Raw genomic sequence first — 17,848 nt, 5'->3', positions numbered from 1 at the left:
TAGAAGCGTTAATAACTGGCGAGTGTTGGCGATGTCTGTTCTGTGAGTGAGTCACTGTTGGCAAGAGAAGTGTAAAAATCCAGACCAGACTGTAGAAATTGGCTGTATTGTGCTGAAGACAAAAATGTGTTTAAACAGATTCCGACGTGTTTTTATTGAGGCAGCGTACATTTACTCACAGATACTTGCACATAAACTCATCCCAGAGCGCCCACTCTTCTATGACCGCAGACCATGCGGGTCTCCATTCTGCAGCAACATCTACTGAAGTCACTACATTAAGAGTACGTGCACACGTTCAGGATTTTTTGCGTTTTTTTCGCAATAAAAACGCATACATATGCATTCTATCATTTAGAATGTATTCCGCAATTTTTGTGCACATGATGCATTTTTTTACAGATCGCAGTAAAAAAAAAAAAAAGCAGCATGTTCATTAATTTTGCAGATTTTCCTGCTATTTTAATGCATTGGGAAAGAACCGGAAAAAAAGCGGAAAAAAAAGCATGCGGATTTCTGGCAGAAATGTCCGGTTTTTGTCAGGAAATTTCTGCAAGAAATCCTGAATATGTGCACATACGCTAAATGTTGTCGTCCCCCCCAAAAAATTTTTTATTCGAGTGGTGTGTTTGCTCTTATTAAAACTAATGGTGTGCATTATAATCGCTTTTAGCGTATGTGCACAGTGGGCGTTTCTGCTGTGTTTTTTATGCTAATTTTCAGCTGCTTTTTACAGTACCATCAAAGCCTATGAGATTTCAGAAATTTATATATATATATTATACACACACACACTAGATTGTGGCCCGATTCGAACGCATCGGGTATTCTAGAATATGCATGTCGCTGTAATATATGGACAATGATGATTCCAGAATTCGCGGCAGACTGTGCCCGTCGCTGATTGGTCGAGGCAACCATTATGACATCTATGTCGATACTGTGCCCGTCGCTGAATCAGAAACGTGAGAGGTCTACGTCCTTTATGACATCATCGTCGCTGTGCCCGTTGCTGATTGGTCGAGGCCTGGCGGCCTCGACCAATCAGAGACGCGGGATTTCTACGTCGATGCTGTGCCGGTCTCTGATTGGTCGAGGCCTGGCGGCCTCGACCAATCAGAGAGCCGGGATTTCCAGGACAGACAGACAGACGGGAAAACCCTTAGACAATTATATATATAGATATATATATAATTGTCTAATTGTCTAAGGGTTTTCCCGTCTGTCTGTCTGTCTGTCCTGGACATCCCGGCTCTCTGATTGGTCGAGGCCGCCAGGCCTCGACCAATCAGCAACGGGCACAGCGACGATGATGTCATAAAGGACGTAGACCTCTCACGTTTCTGATTCAGCGACGGGCACAGTATCGACATAGATGTCATAATGGTTGCCATGGCGACGATGTCATAAAGGTTGCCTCGACCAATCAGCAACGGGCACAGCGACGATGATGTCATAAAGGACGTAGACCTCTCACGTTTCTGATTCAGCGACGGGCACAGTATCGACGTAGATGTCATAATGGTTGCCATGGCGACGATGTCATAAAGGTTGCCTCGACCAATCAGCAACGGGCACAGCGACGATGATGTCATAAAGGACGTAGACCTCTCACGTTTCTGATTCAGCGACGGGCACAGTATCGACATGGATGTCATAATGGTTGCCATGGCGACGATGATGTCATAACGGTTGCCTCGACCAATCAGCGACGGGCACAGTCTGCCGCGAATTCTGGAATCATCATTGTCCATATACTACGGGGACATGCATATTCTAGAATACCCGATGCGTTAGAATCGGGCCACAATCTAGTAGATATATATACACACGCACTGTTTTTTTTTTTTTGTCATCAGGATTTTGTAATTTGCAGCGTTCTTTTTTTTTTTTTTTTTTTTTTTTTAAATAGAGCATGTCACTTCTTTCAGCATTTTTGCAGCATTTTTCACCCAGCGTATTTGCTGCAGAAAAATCAAGGACATACAGCCTGTCATCCAGCAGAGTGGACCCGAACCTCATTCACTTGAATGGGGGTCCCACAATACAGTGTTTGACAGCGCAGCAAACACCGATTCTGATCCCACAATGTCAGAAGACAGCGTGAGCGCTCAGCTGTGATCGGAGGTATAAACTTCACCTCCGGTCACTGGTGTCAGCTGATGGGACGACTGATCCTATCATCTGACACCTGCTACCGCTAATAACAGCAAGAGCAGGAGCTGCGGATGGGAGTATTCATCTGCCGCTCCTGCGCTATAAATACATTTTTTTTTTTTTTTTACGGTGTGGATTCCCCCCTATTTTTGATAACCAGCTAGACAAAACTCGCAGCTGGGGGCTGTCAACTTCAGCAAGGTTGTTTATCAAGAATAGAGGGGTCCTCACGCTTTTTTACAATAATTATTTAACTAAATAATTTTAAAAAAAACGGCGTTGTCTCCAAATTTCTTTTACAACCAACCTTGCTAAAGCTCACAGCTGGGGCTGGTATTCTCAGGCTGGTAAGAGGCCATGGATATTACTCCCCCCCCACCCCCCCCAGCCTAAAAATAGCAGCCTGCAGCTGCCCAGAAAAGGCGCATCTATTAGATGCGCCAATTGTGGCGCATTGCCCGGCTCTTCCTTCGTGCCCTGTAGTGGTGGAAAGTGGGGTAATAGCCCACGGCTATGTAACGGATAGGCGTCTGTAAGACACTCATCCATTACTAATCTTATAGTTGTATTGTTTGTAAATAAAGACACAGCCAGAATAAAATCCTTTATTTTTAAATAAGACTAAACCGTTTTTTCCATTTTTATATAAATGCCTAATCCCAGCGAAGCCCTCGATCTCCTGTAATAAAAGTAAAATAAAAAAGCAACAATATACCATACCTGTCCGTCGTTGTCCCACGCAGTAATCCATATCTGGGGGAATATACAGTTTTCAACCTGGACTGTGCCAAGATGCGAACGTTCCGGCTGAAAACCACTGGTGAATGAGCTGCTGAGAGCGGAGCTTCAGTGACCGGGGTGAAGTCACTGATGCTGCGCTCCCTCTCAGCCTGAACTACGCAGTCCAGATTGAAAACTGTATATTCCCCCAGATACAGATTAACCCCTTTCTGACCTCGGACGGGATAGTACGTCCGAGGTCAGAAGCCCCGCTTTGATGCGGGCTCCGGCGGTGAGCCCGCATCAAAGCCGGGACATGTCAGCTGTTTTGAACAGCTGACATGTGCCCGAAATAGGCGCTGGCAGAATCGCGATCTGCCCGCGCCTATTAACTAGTTAAATGCCGCTGTCAAACGCAGACAGCGGCATTTAACTACCGCTTCCGGCCGGGCGGAAATGATCGCATGATCGGAGGTCGGCGATGCTTCTGAATAGTAACAATAGAGGTCCTTGAGACCTCTATGGTTACTGGTAGCTGTGAGCGCCACCCTGTGGTTGGCGCTCACAGCACACCTGCAATTCTGCTACATAGCAGCGAACCTCAGATCGCTGCTATGTAGCAGAGGCGATCACGTTGTGCCTGCTTCTAGCCTCCCATGAAGGCTATTGAAGCATGGCAAAAGAAAAAAAAAAAAAAAGTTAAAAAAAAATGTGAAAAAAAAAAAAATATAAAAGTTTAAATCACCCCCCTTTTGCCCCATTCAAAATAAATCAAAAAAAAAAAAATCGAACCTACACATATTTGGTATCGCTGCGTTTAGAATCGCCCGATCTATCAATAAAAAAAAAAGCATTAACCTGATCGCTAAACGGCGTAGCGAGAAAAAAATTTCAAAACGCCAGAATTACGTTTTTTTTGGTTGCCGCGACATTGAATTAAAATGCAATAACGGGCGATCAAAAGAACGTATCTGCACCAAAATGCTATCATTAAAAACGCCAGCTCGGCACGCAAAAAATAAGCCCTGACCCGACCCCGGATCACGAAAAATGGAGACACTACGAGTATCTGAAAATGGCACAAATTATTTATTTATTTATTTATTTTTTAGCAAAGTTTGGAATTTTTTTTCACCACTTAGATAAAAAATAACCTAGTCATGTTAGGGGTCTATGAACTCGTACTGACCTGGAGAATCATAGTATCAGGTCAGTTTTAGCATTTAGTGAACCTAGCAAAAAAGCCAAACAAAAAACAAGTGTGGGACTGCACTTTTTTGCAATTTCACCGCACTTGGAATTTTTTTCCCGTTTTCTAGTACACAACATTGTAAAACCAATGATGTCGTTCAAAAGTACAACTCGTCCTGCAAAAAATAAGCCCTCACATGGCCAAATTGACAGAGAAATAAAAAAGCTATGGCTCTGGGAAGGAGGGGAGCGAAAAACGAACACGGAAAAAACGGAAAATCCCAAGGTCATGAAGGGGTTAAGGCGTGGGTCAGAACAACGAACATATATGGGTATATTGTTGCTTTTTTACTTTACTTTTATTACAGGAGATCGAGGGCTTTGCAGGAATTAGTTGTGTGGTTGTAAGTATGGTTTAATTAAGAATAATAAAGGAGTCTGTGTCTTTCTTTCAATTAAATGACTTTATCCTGGGTGTCTGTGTTTTCGTACAATTTGACTATGGGGTTAGTAATGAGGGTGTCTTATTGACGCCACTCTGTTACTAACCTCGGGGCTTGATGTCACCTGACTGTGACATCAACCCCCCCAATGATTACCCCATATTACCTCATATATATGTATATACCTATTCTGTTCTAACCGGTCAGTGTGATTTTTACTGTAGCGTCACTTGAATTGCCAGCTTTTCTAAGAAGGTATGGTTCTACAGGAAGTAGTTTTTTTTGTTAAAGATAGGGTACGCAGGACGCATGCAGATGTAGGCGGAGCTGGAGGAAGAGACGCGGCACTGGGCAGGGCTTAATAGGAAGAAGGCTTCCGTCCGTAGCCCTGCCGAACGCTAGTGTGAAGGTAGCCTAAAACATGTGTTTTTGCCGCAGCTTCTTTCCCGCCAAGAAATCCGGTTTTGCTGCAGAAAAAAAAGCAGCAAAAACGCCCAGTGTGAACTTACCCTTACTCTTCAGTAGAGCTGATACTTTTACTGCTCTAGCTGGATGTCTTCCCGGCTGCTGGGTATTACCAAACCCCGATCAGCTATGCCATCGCAAGGGCTGTTTTATCTGTAACATGACCTCCTTTCAATGGTCCAGTTAGGGTATGTTCACACTTGGCATTTTTGCTGCTTTTTTATTTTTTCTATGCCTTTTTTTTTTTTAGTGCAAATTTTCAGCTGAATTTTACAGTATCAGCAAAGTCTGAGATTTCAGAAACCTCACACACACACCTTGTTTTTTTTTGTCCTCCGTATTTTGTGCTTTGCTTGGTTTTTGAGACTAGATCATGTCACTTCTTTCAGCGTTTTTAAGGCGTTTTTCACCCATTGAAAGTAATGGGTGGTGGGGAAAAAACAAGTATCCGGTTTTACTGCGGTTTTTGTGCTAAAACCTTACGAAGTAGAATATTTTGTTTTGTCTTTTTTTGCAACTAAACTTTATCAGCATGCACGAGACAAATGTAGCATGACAAATGCGCAAGAGAAAACTTTTTTTTTTTTTTCCTGCGGCTTCTTTCTTGCCAAGAGATCAGGTTTTGCTGTGGAACAAAAAAAAGCAGCAAAACTGCCACATGTGAAAAAATAGCTTTTCCCTCACATTTTTTAAAATTACCTTTTATGGAAATAATTTTGTAACAATTATAAATTAAAATAATTGAAAATAATTAAAAAAGTGACATAAAACAGAAAAGTTACCAAATGATCCTACCAACTGAAATAATAAGTGCAGCATGTTGTTCAGTGTGAATAGTGCCCAGTGACCTGTTAATAGAGATTGGTAACAGCAGCTGCTTTTGCCAGAGAAATCTTATATTTGTACACTTTAGTTACCGTATATAAAACCATATTTTATTGTCATAACCGCTCCTATGTCTCACACTCTGCTCTTACATATACATGTAGAAATGGCTATGTTTGTGCCACCAAGGTGATGGCCTTGAGGAAGATTTTGGAAGCAGCAGGAAAGAGCACTGGCTTTACCGATGAGGAAAAAGGTAAGCCGATAACGTGCCCATAAATGATATTGGGGAGCATGACATGCTTTTACATGATGCCATATGTCTGTGATGAGCTTACAGGAGATGGAACATTCCCCCCCCCCCCAATTTTTGATCAGCGTTGACAATTCTTTGAAGATTATATTGCTCATGTCCGCATCCTCTTGGCGTTTTGCTGGAAGTTTGCTATTATATTGAAGTCCATCGGGGATTAATTCTAATGACATCTGATGTGATCTAACCTCTGTTCTTCCTTTCTAGATCCTGAAGAATTTCTAAATCGCTTGTTCCAGGTCCTTAGGGTCGAGCCTCTCTTTTATATTAGGTATTTTAATGATTATTATTTTGGTGTGACCGTGCCATATGGTGCTGACTCTGAAGCATTTTTAAACTACCTACTTGTGTTGTGATTTCCCACTTGTGGTTCATTCTTCACTAGTTTTGAGCCTGATCTTTCATTTCCCTCTTGCTGACTGTTTGTTCGGTATTTTATTCTTTGTCTTCATCACTCCAGTGGGATTTTTGATGTCCCAGTATGCAGATACAATGGGTCATATAAGTATATACCCTAGTGCATTTTTTTTCCTCCAAAAATACCCCTTTATATCTTCTCACCTCACTCAATTCTTCACCCGCTACTGATGAGATAGCAAATACATTTTTGTGCCACCTAATCTGTAGACACAACATCATGTAGACAGAGACCCTGATTCCAGTGATATCACTCACTGGGCTGCTTGCTATAGGTTTGATAACATCACTATTATCAGCAGGAGATTATCGCTAGTGGACTAGTAACCATCTGCCATTTAGTCCAACTCCAACCACCCAGCGTACACATATAGCTTCCGATCAGTGGTGTGGGCAGGGTTATACAGAGCTCAGCAGTCAGAGAACTGTTAGATCTGGAGCAGATAAAATAGTGATTATATCAAAACTGCAGCAAGCAGCCTAGTAAGTTACTCACCCCTGTTCAAAATTGACATTTTTAACTGCATGCCTACTTTGCATGTAGAATGCCTCACCTGTAGTGTTCCAAGGAAAATTATTAATACCCTTAAAAATAACCAATACAATTCAGGATAAACCCTGCTAAATAGGTTTGTGCTATATAAAACCACAACTCTTACCAGGCTCTGACTAGCCCACAGTGGAACAGGTGAATCCCCCGGTGGGATGTGAGCAGAAATCACTTATCCTCCAGCATGAAAATCATAGGTACATTTGTAAATGAGGATAAATGTAATATTTGCCTGTAACTGAACAGTGGGCCCCCCAGAGTCAATGTTAATGGTGGGCCCGTGCCACCCAGGCTAACAGTGGCTCCTATCATGAAATGAACAGTGGTGAGGGTCACCCATCATCTCACTGAAGATTGTACAAGTGAATGCATTACTTATTTGTTACAGTCAGTGGCATGTGAAAGTTTGGGCACCCCTGGTCAAGATTACTGTCATTGTGATCAGTTAAACAAGTTTAAGATAAAATGATCTCCAAAAGGCCTAAAGTTAAAGATGGCACGTTTCCTTTGTACATTAGGCAAAAAAAAGAGTCTTTCATCTCTTGCTTGAGGGATTTTCATTCATTCTTCCTTGGAAAATTCTTCCAGTTCTGTGAGATTCCTGGATTGTCTTGCATGCATTGCTATTTTGAGGGCTAGCCACAGATTTTCAATAATGTTCAGATCAGGGGACTGTGAGGGCCATTGTAAAACCTTCAGGTTGTGCCTTTTGAGGTAGTCTACTGTGGATTTTGGTTTTTGTTTAGGATCATTATGCATTTGTAGAAGCCATCCTCTTTTCAACTTCAGCTTTTTCACAGATGGTGTTATGTTTGCATCAAACAATTTGTGAAATGTCATTGAATCCATTCTTCCCTTTGCCACAACCCCAAAGCATGATTTGATCCACCCCATGCTTAATGGTTGACAAGATGTTCTTTTCCTGAAATTATGTACACTTTTTTTTTTTTTTTTTTTTTTCTCCACACATACCTTTGATCATTGTGTCCAAAGAATTCTATTTTAACTTCATCGATCCACAGGACTTGTTTCCAAAATGTATCAGGCTTGTTTAGATGCTCTTTTGCATACTTCTGACTCTGAATTTTGTGGTGAGGACGCAGGAGAGGTTTTCTTCTGATGACTATTCCATGAAGGACATATTTTTGCAGGTGTTTCTGAACAGTAGAACAATGTACCACAATTCCATAGTCTGCTATATCTTTTTGAAGGTCTTTTACAGTCAAGCGGGGGTTCTGAAATTGTGCTTGGTCTTCCAGACCTTATCTTGACCTGGACTGTTCCTGTTAACTGCTATTTCTTAATGAAATTTCAAACTTGGGAAAGGGCAACTTGAAAGCGCTTTTACTTTCTTCTTATAGCCTTCTGCTTTGTGGACCTCCACTATTTTCATTTTCAGAGTGCTAGGCTACTTAGAAGAACCCATGCCTGCTGTTTTTAGCACAAGTTTAGAGGAGGCTGGGTTTTTAAGGATTCCCCTTGATCCTGTGGAACCCCCGCCGTCATGAAGAGGGACTGCTGAATGGAGCGATACCCATTTCCAGATGTGTTAACGACGCTTTCTTCATAGTACTGGAGACAGCATGAGAAGCCCCAGGTTGGTTGCAAGCAAGAGTCAGTCATTCCTCTGCTAACTTCCATATTATCTGGACATCCTGGACCCGATTTAGGACACAGTCTTCCTATTTCTCTGCAATTTTGCCATAAGTATCTAAACATCTCAAGGTGCTATTACAACCCCCCTTTCTCAGCTTCCCTCCCTCTTTCTCTTCTGTACTCACCCCCCCTCCCCCCAACCTTTATCTCCATTCTCTCTACTGCTCTTTACCTCTTCTGATGTTCAACTTATTTGTTCAACAAAATTGAAAGTTTTTGTTAATTCAATGATTACAGTAACTGAACTTTTACATGCTAAATACTGACAGCTCATCTTTCCTGTAATACAATTTAATTACTGAATTTTTCTTACTTTACCTGAATATACTGTTATATAATTTTCTCTCAATAAAAAGAACATTGAAAAGAAAGAAAAGAAGCCCCAGGTTGAAGGTGGGGCTGCGTCACTGGGATGGGTACGTCCGTCTTCATGCACAGTCATGTTTCCAAAACCATATTTTTTTGGGAAATCCCTTTCCAAAACTATAGAGTTATTGGGTCTCTTCATTCCAAGACTAATAGTGTCTTTTTGGAAGTGGTCCCTGCACCGACCGCAGCAACCCAAATGTATAAGTCTCTCTGGACCCCATCGCTGTCAAGGATGAGAGCACACCCCCTTCTCCTTCAAGTGGATTACCTCCCTATTTCTTTCAGTACCGACCTAACCAAGATATCTCAGTCTTTGGTAGAGGTCCCCTTGCAACTGACTAATAGACCCTCCGCCCCTGTGGCTCTGATCATTGTCCCTACATGAATCAGTGTCATGCAGCCATGACAGACCATACATTGGTCCAGGAAGCAGGCACACTCCAGCTCTACGTCTGAATTCCCTTCGCTCCTTACATTGTTCAGGATTACTTCCATGTATCGCTCCTTTTTCCCAGAGGCAGCCCTGGGGTCGGACTCTGCCCCCCTGTTGCTTCCATCTAGACTCAAACCAGACCCTCCAAGTTACAAGACATGATGGACAGCTGAAAAATAGCTGTCTAGCAGACTCTCAAGAGTCAAGGAAAACGAACCTCCTCCCACAGAGCCCTGTCTTCCTCAGGAAAACCAAACGCTCCCCGCAGATGTTTCCTCCATCCACGAAAAATCTGATGGAGTGTCCTCACAGAAGGAGAACATTCAGGAAATTGTATCCAGATCAGGTAACATTCTAGATCCTTTTTCTCTTCGCTCCTGACTCTGAGGGATCCCTCGGATACTAGTGCAGCTTGATCCCACAGTACCCCTGCAGCCTTAGGTTGCCAGTCAGATTCCCAGTCCCTCGCATCATGGCCTATCCTGGTATATACAGGAGCCGCACATCCTATCCCTAGGGACAAGTCCACAGATCCACTAGGGATGTGCCATAACCTGATTAAGTAATACACACCTGCCATATTCAGACAGCGCTCTTATGGGCAATAGTACGTCCGCAGCGATGTTTTACCCCACTACTACAAATTCCGACAACCGCTTTTTACTCTGTCTTTTTTCTTAGTGAATCAGACCCACCAGCTTCCCTGACTGCAGCTACAGAGTGATTATCTCCTACATCAACTGTCTGGCACTCTATCTGCAGAATGTCAGACACACCAACCTCCATGAACATCTATACAGTGTTTTTTTTTTTTTTTTTTTTTTTCCCCATGGCATAAATTCGCCTGGTGCTCCACGACCACAGCTAGGGAACGTTTACTTATGCTGACTACCGCTCAACACCTGTCTGGGACCAAGACAGACTGATGGTTTCCAGATGCCTCAAAACAGAGCACCTGATTCCACAGCCTGTGCCAGTCAGCCTCCTAAAAGGACCTCATTATGGCAGTGTCTCTTGCCGAATTTTCTCATTCGCTGAGAGAATTTGTGCCTATCAGGACATGAGAGCCCTTTCTCACATCGACTCTATCCTGCTTAGTACACAACTAGTCGGTCGTTTTTTATTTCCAGAGACAGGTAAGGATCTTGTCATGAGAGCTTTCCCTTCATATGAGCGGTGGTTACTGCTGCCTTGTAGGCGTTATCATGTCTATTCCTCCTGTGTGTGTAATTTTGTCTCCCTTGGCGACATGGTCTTTCCTCCCATGGTTAGAGATCTTGGTCCTTGTCCTTGAGAGAGTCTTTTCAGTGATCTACCTGCTCTCTCTCTGCTCCCTTCTTCCCTCAATTTATGAGCATTTTGAGCAAATTTGGGTGACCTCGGAAGCACTTTATAATCCCTTTGCAAGGCACAGGATGGTCTGTCCCTATATCAGAGTTTAGTTCTCTTCCCTCTGGCAAAACATCCTTGACTAGGAGGAGCCGATCCTCCTCCTCCTCTCACTTGACATTCCATCTGCTTTCAAGAGTAGGCAGTGTTCATGGATACTTGTCCCCTGGCTTGGCGAGCTGTCTTCAAGGAGTTCTCAGCCCAGGGCTGCTGGAAAGACCAAGAATTGTCCCTTCTACCAACCCTCTGAAATTCAGTGTCCACCTTATCTGCACTAGCCGTGACTTACATCCAGCGTCAGAGGCGTATCTAGGGTTTTGGCACCCCAGGACATATGCGATTTTCACACTTAGTCATGTACCGAATCGCTCCTCTCCCCAATGCTCTCAATGATCAGTGAAAAACTGAGAGAAGCAGAAGAGAAGCTCGTTGACACAGGACCACAAGTATGAAAGTCGCATATGAGTGACGTGTCCATGTGACAACTACTGGAACCTGCAGAGCTGAATCCTGACATCGCAGGCTTCTGAATTCTAACAACGAATGCACTGCACACTTTTAGGATTCTCCCTTGCCTGTGGACAGTCATGTCAGCACAAGCATGCGATTTGTATACTTCTGAACACATTACGACTAGATGTGCCCAACCTCGCTCAGTTCATTGAGTGAGGCCACACATATCTAGTCAGCATGTGACCGCATGTATCTAAATCGCCAGCACGACAGAATCCTGACAGTGTGCAGGGTGCACTGTGAGAATTCAGAAATCTGCAGTCACAAAGAATAACTGCAGACTCATTACAAACCTGGACATTCCGTTTAAAGCTCCTAACAGAAATAAAAACATGAGAATTAGTTAACATCACACATAACATTTACATCCAGGTACCTTATAGATGACGTCGTCTCTGGAGCCGATATTCTTTTCTTCATCTTGTCCAGACCCCATGATGAGTTTTCTCATCCACAGCCGTCTCTGCAGATTTCCATCTTCTCCGTTCTTTTGCAGAAAATCTCCACATGATGCCCTTAAAGATACAAGTGTCGTTAAAATGCTCCTGAATAAAAAAAATTGCCCCTCACTATATTGTCTGCACAAAATATGACCCCCCACACTGTCCCTCTTATGGTTCATGCTCTTCACACTGACCTCTCCTTTCCATACCCATCCCTTCTTCACATTGTCCTCTCATACTGTGTCCCCCCTATAGGGCCCAGTATATATACTGTACTCTATCATCACACTCCCCCTTCCTGGTATACTGTCCCCTCCTGGCTGTGCCCTCACATTGTCCCTCCATGCTACACCCCCACTATTCAATTTCTATTCTGTGCCCAGTCACATTTGTCCCCCCATACTGTCTCCTCACACTATTCCCCTCCCTTATACTGTCTCCTCTCACATCCCTCCTGTTCACCATACTGTCTCCTCATATATTTACCCCCTCACTTTCTATACTGTCTGCTCACCTAACTCCTCATACTGTGTCTGCACACATCCCATCACCCTCACTTCCCGTACTCTGTCCACATACATTTTTCACGTCGCTCTTCATACTGTGCCCTCATTCTCCCATATTGTTTCCTAATACATGCCCTCCATTCCCTCATACTGTTTCCTCATACATGCCCCCAATTCCCCCGTACTGTTTCCTCATACATGTCCCCCATTCCCCCATACTGTTTTTTCATACATGCCCCCAATTCCCCTGTACTGTTTCCTCATATATGCCCCCCATTGTTCTTCATTTTGTGTCCTCAAGTCTCCCACACACATTAAATCCCCCATCCCCACTACAAATCTCACCCCACACATTAAATTCCCCCATCCCCAAATTCTCCCCACACATAATAAATCCCCCTATCCCCACTCAAATTGTCCACACACATATTATTGTCCTCTACCACACCCCATCATTGCTCTCTTCACCACCTCCATCATTGTCTTCTCCGTCATGCCCATCATTGCCCATTTCACCAACTCCAGCATTTCCTCCCCAGCAATCCCATCCTTGCCCATTCCACCACTTCCATCATTTCCTCCTCCACCACCATCCCCATCCTTGCCCATTCCACCACTTCCATCATTTCCTCCTCCACCACCATCCCCATCCTTGCCCATTCCACCACTTCCATCATTTCCTCCTCCACCACCATCCTCATCCTTGCCCATTCCACCACCATCCCCATCCTTGCCCATTCCACCACTTCCATCATTTCCTCCTCCCCCACCATCCCCATCCTTGCCCATTCCACCACTTCCATCATTTCCTCCTCCACCGCCATCCCCATCCTTGCCCATTCCACCACTTCCATCATTTCCTCCTCCCCCACCATCCCCATCCTTGCCCATTCCACCACTTCCATCATTTCCTCCTCCACCGCCATCCCCATCCTTGCCCATTCCACCACTTCCATCATTTCCTCCTCCACCACCATCCTCATCCTTGCCCATTCCACCACCATCCCCATCCTTGCCCATTCCACCACTTCCATCATTTCCTCCTCCCCCACCATCCCCATCCTTGCCCATTCCACCACTTCCATCATTTCCTCCTCCACCACCATCCTCCTCTTTGCCCATTCCACCACTTCCATCATTTCCTCCTCCACCACAATCCACATCCTTGCCCATTCCACCACTTCAATCATTTCCTCCTCCCCCACCATCCCCATCCTTGCCCATTCCACCACTTCCATCATTTCCTCCTCCACCGCCATCCCCATCCTTGCCCATTCCACCACTTCCATCATTTCCTCCTCCACCACCATCCTCATCCTTGCCCATTCCACCACCATCCCCCATCCTTGCCCATTCCACCACTTCCATCATTTCCTCCTCCCCCACCATCCCCATCCTTGCCCATTCCACCACTTCCATCATTTCCTCCTCCACCACCATCCTCCTCTTTGCCCATTCCACCACTTCCATCATTTCCTCCTCCACCACAATCCACATCCTTGCCCATTCCACCACTTCAATCATTTCCTCCTCCACCACCACCATCCTCATCCTTGCCCATTCCACCACCATCCCCATCCTTGCCCATTCCACCACTTCCATCATTTCCTCCTCCCCCACCATCCCCATCCTTGCCCATTCCACCACTTCCATCATTTCCTCCTCCACCGCCATCCCCATCCTTGCCCATTCCACCACTTCCATCATTTCCTCCTCCACCACCATCCCCATCATTGCCCTCTTTCTCCCCTACACACACACACACACACCATTTACTTCTCTGCACATTCCCCTGCAGCGCGCAACACACACACATGCGCGCGCGCACACCCACACCCACCCCTCTCACCTCTCCTCGCGCTCTGCCGCAGCATCTCCATCGCCTTCCTCTGACACAGCCGGCCGCTGAATGATGACGTCATCCAGCGGCGCCTCTGTGTGACAGGAAGCGCGGGCAGGAAGACAGATCGCTGCAGCTCCGCTGCTATTTTCTCTTGTAGGCAGCGGAGCTGCAGGGATTTCTCCCTGCCTGCCACAGCCACCCTGCAGGGGCCCCCCTCCATCTGCGCACCTGTTGGGAGCCGACGCTCTGCATCTTCTCTGTGCCGGCTGTCAGCTTGACAGTCGGCACAGAGAACAACTGACTTCCAGACCGTGGGCAGCAGAATGCATCCGCCGGGAGAGACGCTGCGGACCGCCACTTTAGGCGGCCTGACTGCACCCCCCTGCCGGCTGCGCCCGGGGCACCTGCCCCGGCTGCCCCCCCCTATATACGCCACTGTCCAGAGTGGAATGCTAAATAACAGTCTGGTGTTTCTTGGGCCGATCTTGCTCCTTAGTGGGACGCTCCCAGATTGTCCAGACCTACCTTCACAGGATACCTTCTTCATCCTCCAGATTTCTCAGTCCCTTAATTTGTGTCACAACGCAGAAGCTGTAGCCTTCCATACCATAGTCACAGCGAAGCATCCACTGTATTCCCATACATCGGTTTTCATCCTTACTTCCTAAGGTGGTTACCTATATCCTGAACCAGAAGATCTCGACCTTTGTACCACATGGATAAAGGCAGTCCTATGCCTGGTTGTAAGATGTCCTTTGCCCGGTTGCACCTCTTCATTCTAAGGTGGTTACTTCCTTTCCTTTTATAAGTGCTTCATACTTTTTTCCTCCCCTCCTCTGGAGTGGCCTCTTTTCAACCGCACCTTGTCAATGTTTTAAGTGAAGAAAAGACAGATTCCACTTAGGATCACGACTCTCCCCATATTACAGTGGGAGATCCTTGGGCTATTTTCCCTTGGACCTGCTAGGCTGCTTCGTGGTCTTTGTTACACACCAGCGCCCATCTGGGCAGGAAGGTCCTTCGTGCAGCAGTGGACCGACCTTACACTTTTGAGTACCTGTCTCTTCCCACCCTAGAGACTGCTTTAGGACTTCCCATGGTTTCCTGTGTCCCCCAATGAAGAGATGGAGAAAAGAAGATTTTGGTTGCTCACCGTAAAATCTTTTTTTCGGAGCCTTTATTGGGGGACACAGCAACAGCCCCTTATTTGTGCCATTTTTACTTTATCTTAGAGTAAGCTCCTTTTATCTCCTTTCCTACTTCTTTCTCACAAACTGGTTATCTCTCTGCCAGTCGGTGAGTGTAGCCTGCTGGGGAGGAGTCGACCTTTTTATTCTTCTGCCCGATGTCCGCCTTCTAGTGGCAGCAGCATAGACCCATGGTTTCCTGTGTCCCCTAATGAAGGCTCCGAGAAAGATTTTACAGTGAGTAACAAAAATTCTCTTTTTGACCAGGGATGTCTAAACTTTTACATGCCACTGTATATAAAGATAATCTACATTTTAGATGCTTTGCATAGTTATTAGTTTAGGATCTAAAAAATTGCTGACTGGTTCCCTTTAATTGGTGCCTTTTTGCACTGATTTACAATCTTTTGTGAGATTCTCTAGGAGCTTGGATGTTTTATCCCTTATCACTGTTGAGTAATTAAAGGGAACATGTCAGCAGGATCTTCCCTTAATGTCAGCATTCATCAGGATCTTTTTTTTTTTTGTATTTTTTATTTGTACTAAAACAGCCTATGAGTGACGACTTCTTTTACATTTGTCTTATGGCTCCTCAGAACACCAAAAAAGAAACCTCAAGGTTGTATATTTTATCAAATTTTCATGGAGAAGAAGCAGTCGGTGGATATACCTTCTGTGCAGCAACTGCTGGAATGGTCAATGGTTACTGGTGATCTCAAGTTCACGGAAGTAAGAGATCATCCAATCACTGTAAAGTCTAGATTCTGTTGAATCTGAGGTCTTAGCATGATAACGGAACATTTACAGTACCTTATTTTATACAGTGTAAAACATCAATGCATTGGCCAAAGGCCAAGTAGATGCAACAGAATGGTATGACAAACGTTTCCGCATTCGTGATTGATCAGCATGTGCATTTAAAAAAAAAATGTATTTATTTTTTTACGCTTTCATTTGCTCACGAGCTTTTTTGCTTTGAAGTGGGTGGAGAGTGTCCATGAAACTAACCAATCAGATCATCTGTTCTTACTGGGTTATTGGTTGGCATACTTTTATAGATTGACATTTGATCCATACTGATGTCCTCTAACTGTGCTCTTCAGCAATTTGACATATACCTATAGACAACACATAATTATTATAAATTGGATAAATAAAGATAAAGTGTAATATTAAAAGGGAATCTGTTAGCAGGTTTTGAGAGCAGCATGATTCTAGGACTCTGCCACTACATCATGCTGGTGTTGCTTTGATAGAATCCTTATTTTCTCTTCTGTATATAAACCTGCCCCCATCCCTGATTAGCAGCTCACTGTGTACACTGTGCATTGTCAGCAAGCTGCCAATCAGTGGTGGGGGTGGAGTTACACAGATTAATTGGACTCGCTTGCACATTAGACCTAGTCGTCTGATCTCTTGCTGATAAACCACTGATTTGTACTGAAACTACAGCACACAACCAAGTAAGTGACACATGCTTGGAATCAGGCTCTCTGGCCCTATATTATGCTGCTTTCAGATTAAATAGCAAAAACCTTTTGACAGATTCCCTTTAAGTCGTGTTCAGATATTATTTTTGTACACTAACCCAATTATACACTCATGTTAGCTAAATGAAGTGGATTATAAACTATTAGGAATGAGATTATTCCGAGAAGTGCCCTGTAGTCTTCATTACTAATTTGCCATATCCTATAGTCTTGGCTAATAAATTCCCTCTTAGGTTCCCTCTTGCCTTATCATTCAAATGCCAAGGAATGGAAAAAATTTCAAGATGTTTAACACCATCATCCCAACCCAACAGCTTGATATAACTGATCTTCTAGAAGACGGTAAGTGTTAAGAAAAAATGTAATCGGATATGAGTCATCAGTTGTAAATGTCTGAGGGACATCCTTGTAATTGGAGAAGTGAGACATTATCATGTGAGTATATCTGACAACATTCGAGAAGTGAAATGACACATGCGTAATCCGTTATATTAAGACGTGTGTGTGTGTGTGTGTGTGTGTGTGTGAGAATCCCTAAAAGTGTTATCCGGTTAATGATTTTCTATTTATTGATGTATTTTATTGATTTTTTTTTTTTTACTAGAAATGTTAACCCCTCTTACCCCGAGGGTGGTTTGCAATTTAATGACCAGGTCAATTTTTACAATTCTGACCACTGTCATTTTATGAGATGATGACTCTGGAACACTTCAACGAATCTCAGTGAGTCTGAGAATTGTTGTTGTTTTTTTTGTGACATAAGCAGCAATGAATGTTGCTGAGTGAAAATTGCAAACTGCCGTTGTAGTGACCAGTACGTTCTTCTGGAGGCATGCACCTGGAAGTTAGGCGGGCTCTGATCCCTTCAGAAATGCCAATCGTGGATGCTATATGTGGTTTAGGTACACTGTGGGGCTCAGAAGGGAGGAGGGCATTTG

General features: G+C 44.2%; 1 protein-coding gene across 1 annotated transcript in view; it reads left to right on the top strand.

Moving 5' to 3' along the window:
• Window positions 1–17,848, top strand: part of LOC138672696 (ubiquitin carboxyl-terminal hydrolase CYLD-like) — a 60,442-nt gene that overhangs the window by 32,493 nt on the left and 10,101 nt on the right. The window contains exons 9-12 of the mRNA XM_069760926.1: window positions 5,966–6,057; window positions 6,322–6,385; window positions 16,017–16,149; window positions 17,144–17,252. Coding sequence (XP_069617027.1) covers window positions 5,966–6,057; window positions 6,322–6,385; window positions 16,017–16,149; window positions 17,144–17,252 — 398 coding nt within the window. The remainder of the gene's footprint in view (window positions 1–5,965; window positions 6,058–6,321; window positions 6,386–16,016; window positions 16,150–17,143; window positions 17,253–17,848) is intronic.

Source organism: Ranitomeya imitator, chromosome 1, assembly GCF_032444005.1.
Source record: "Ranitomeya imitator isolate aRanImi1 chromosome 1, aRanImi1.pri, whole genome shotgun sequence".
NCBI classification, from domain to species: Eukaryota; Metazoa; Chordata; class Amphibia; order Anura; family Dendrobatidae; genus Ranitomeya; species Ranitomeya imitator.
Note: the sequence above shows the minus strand (reverse complement) of the source record. Positions and strands in the feature narration are given on the sequence as shown.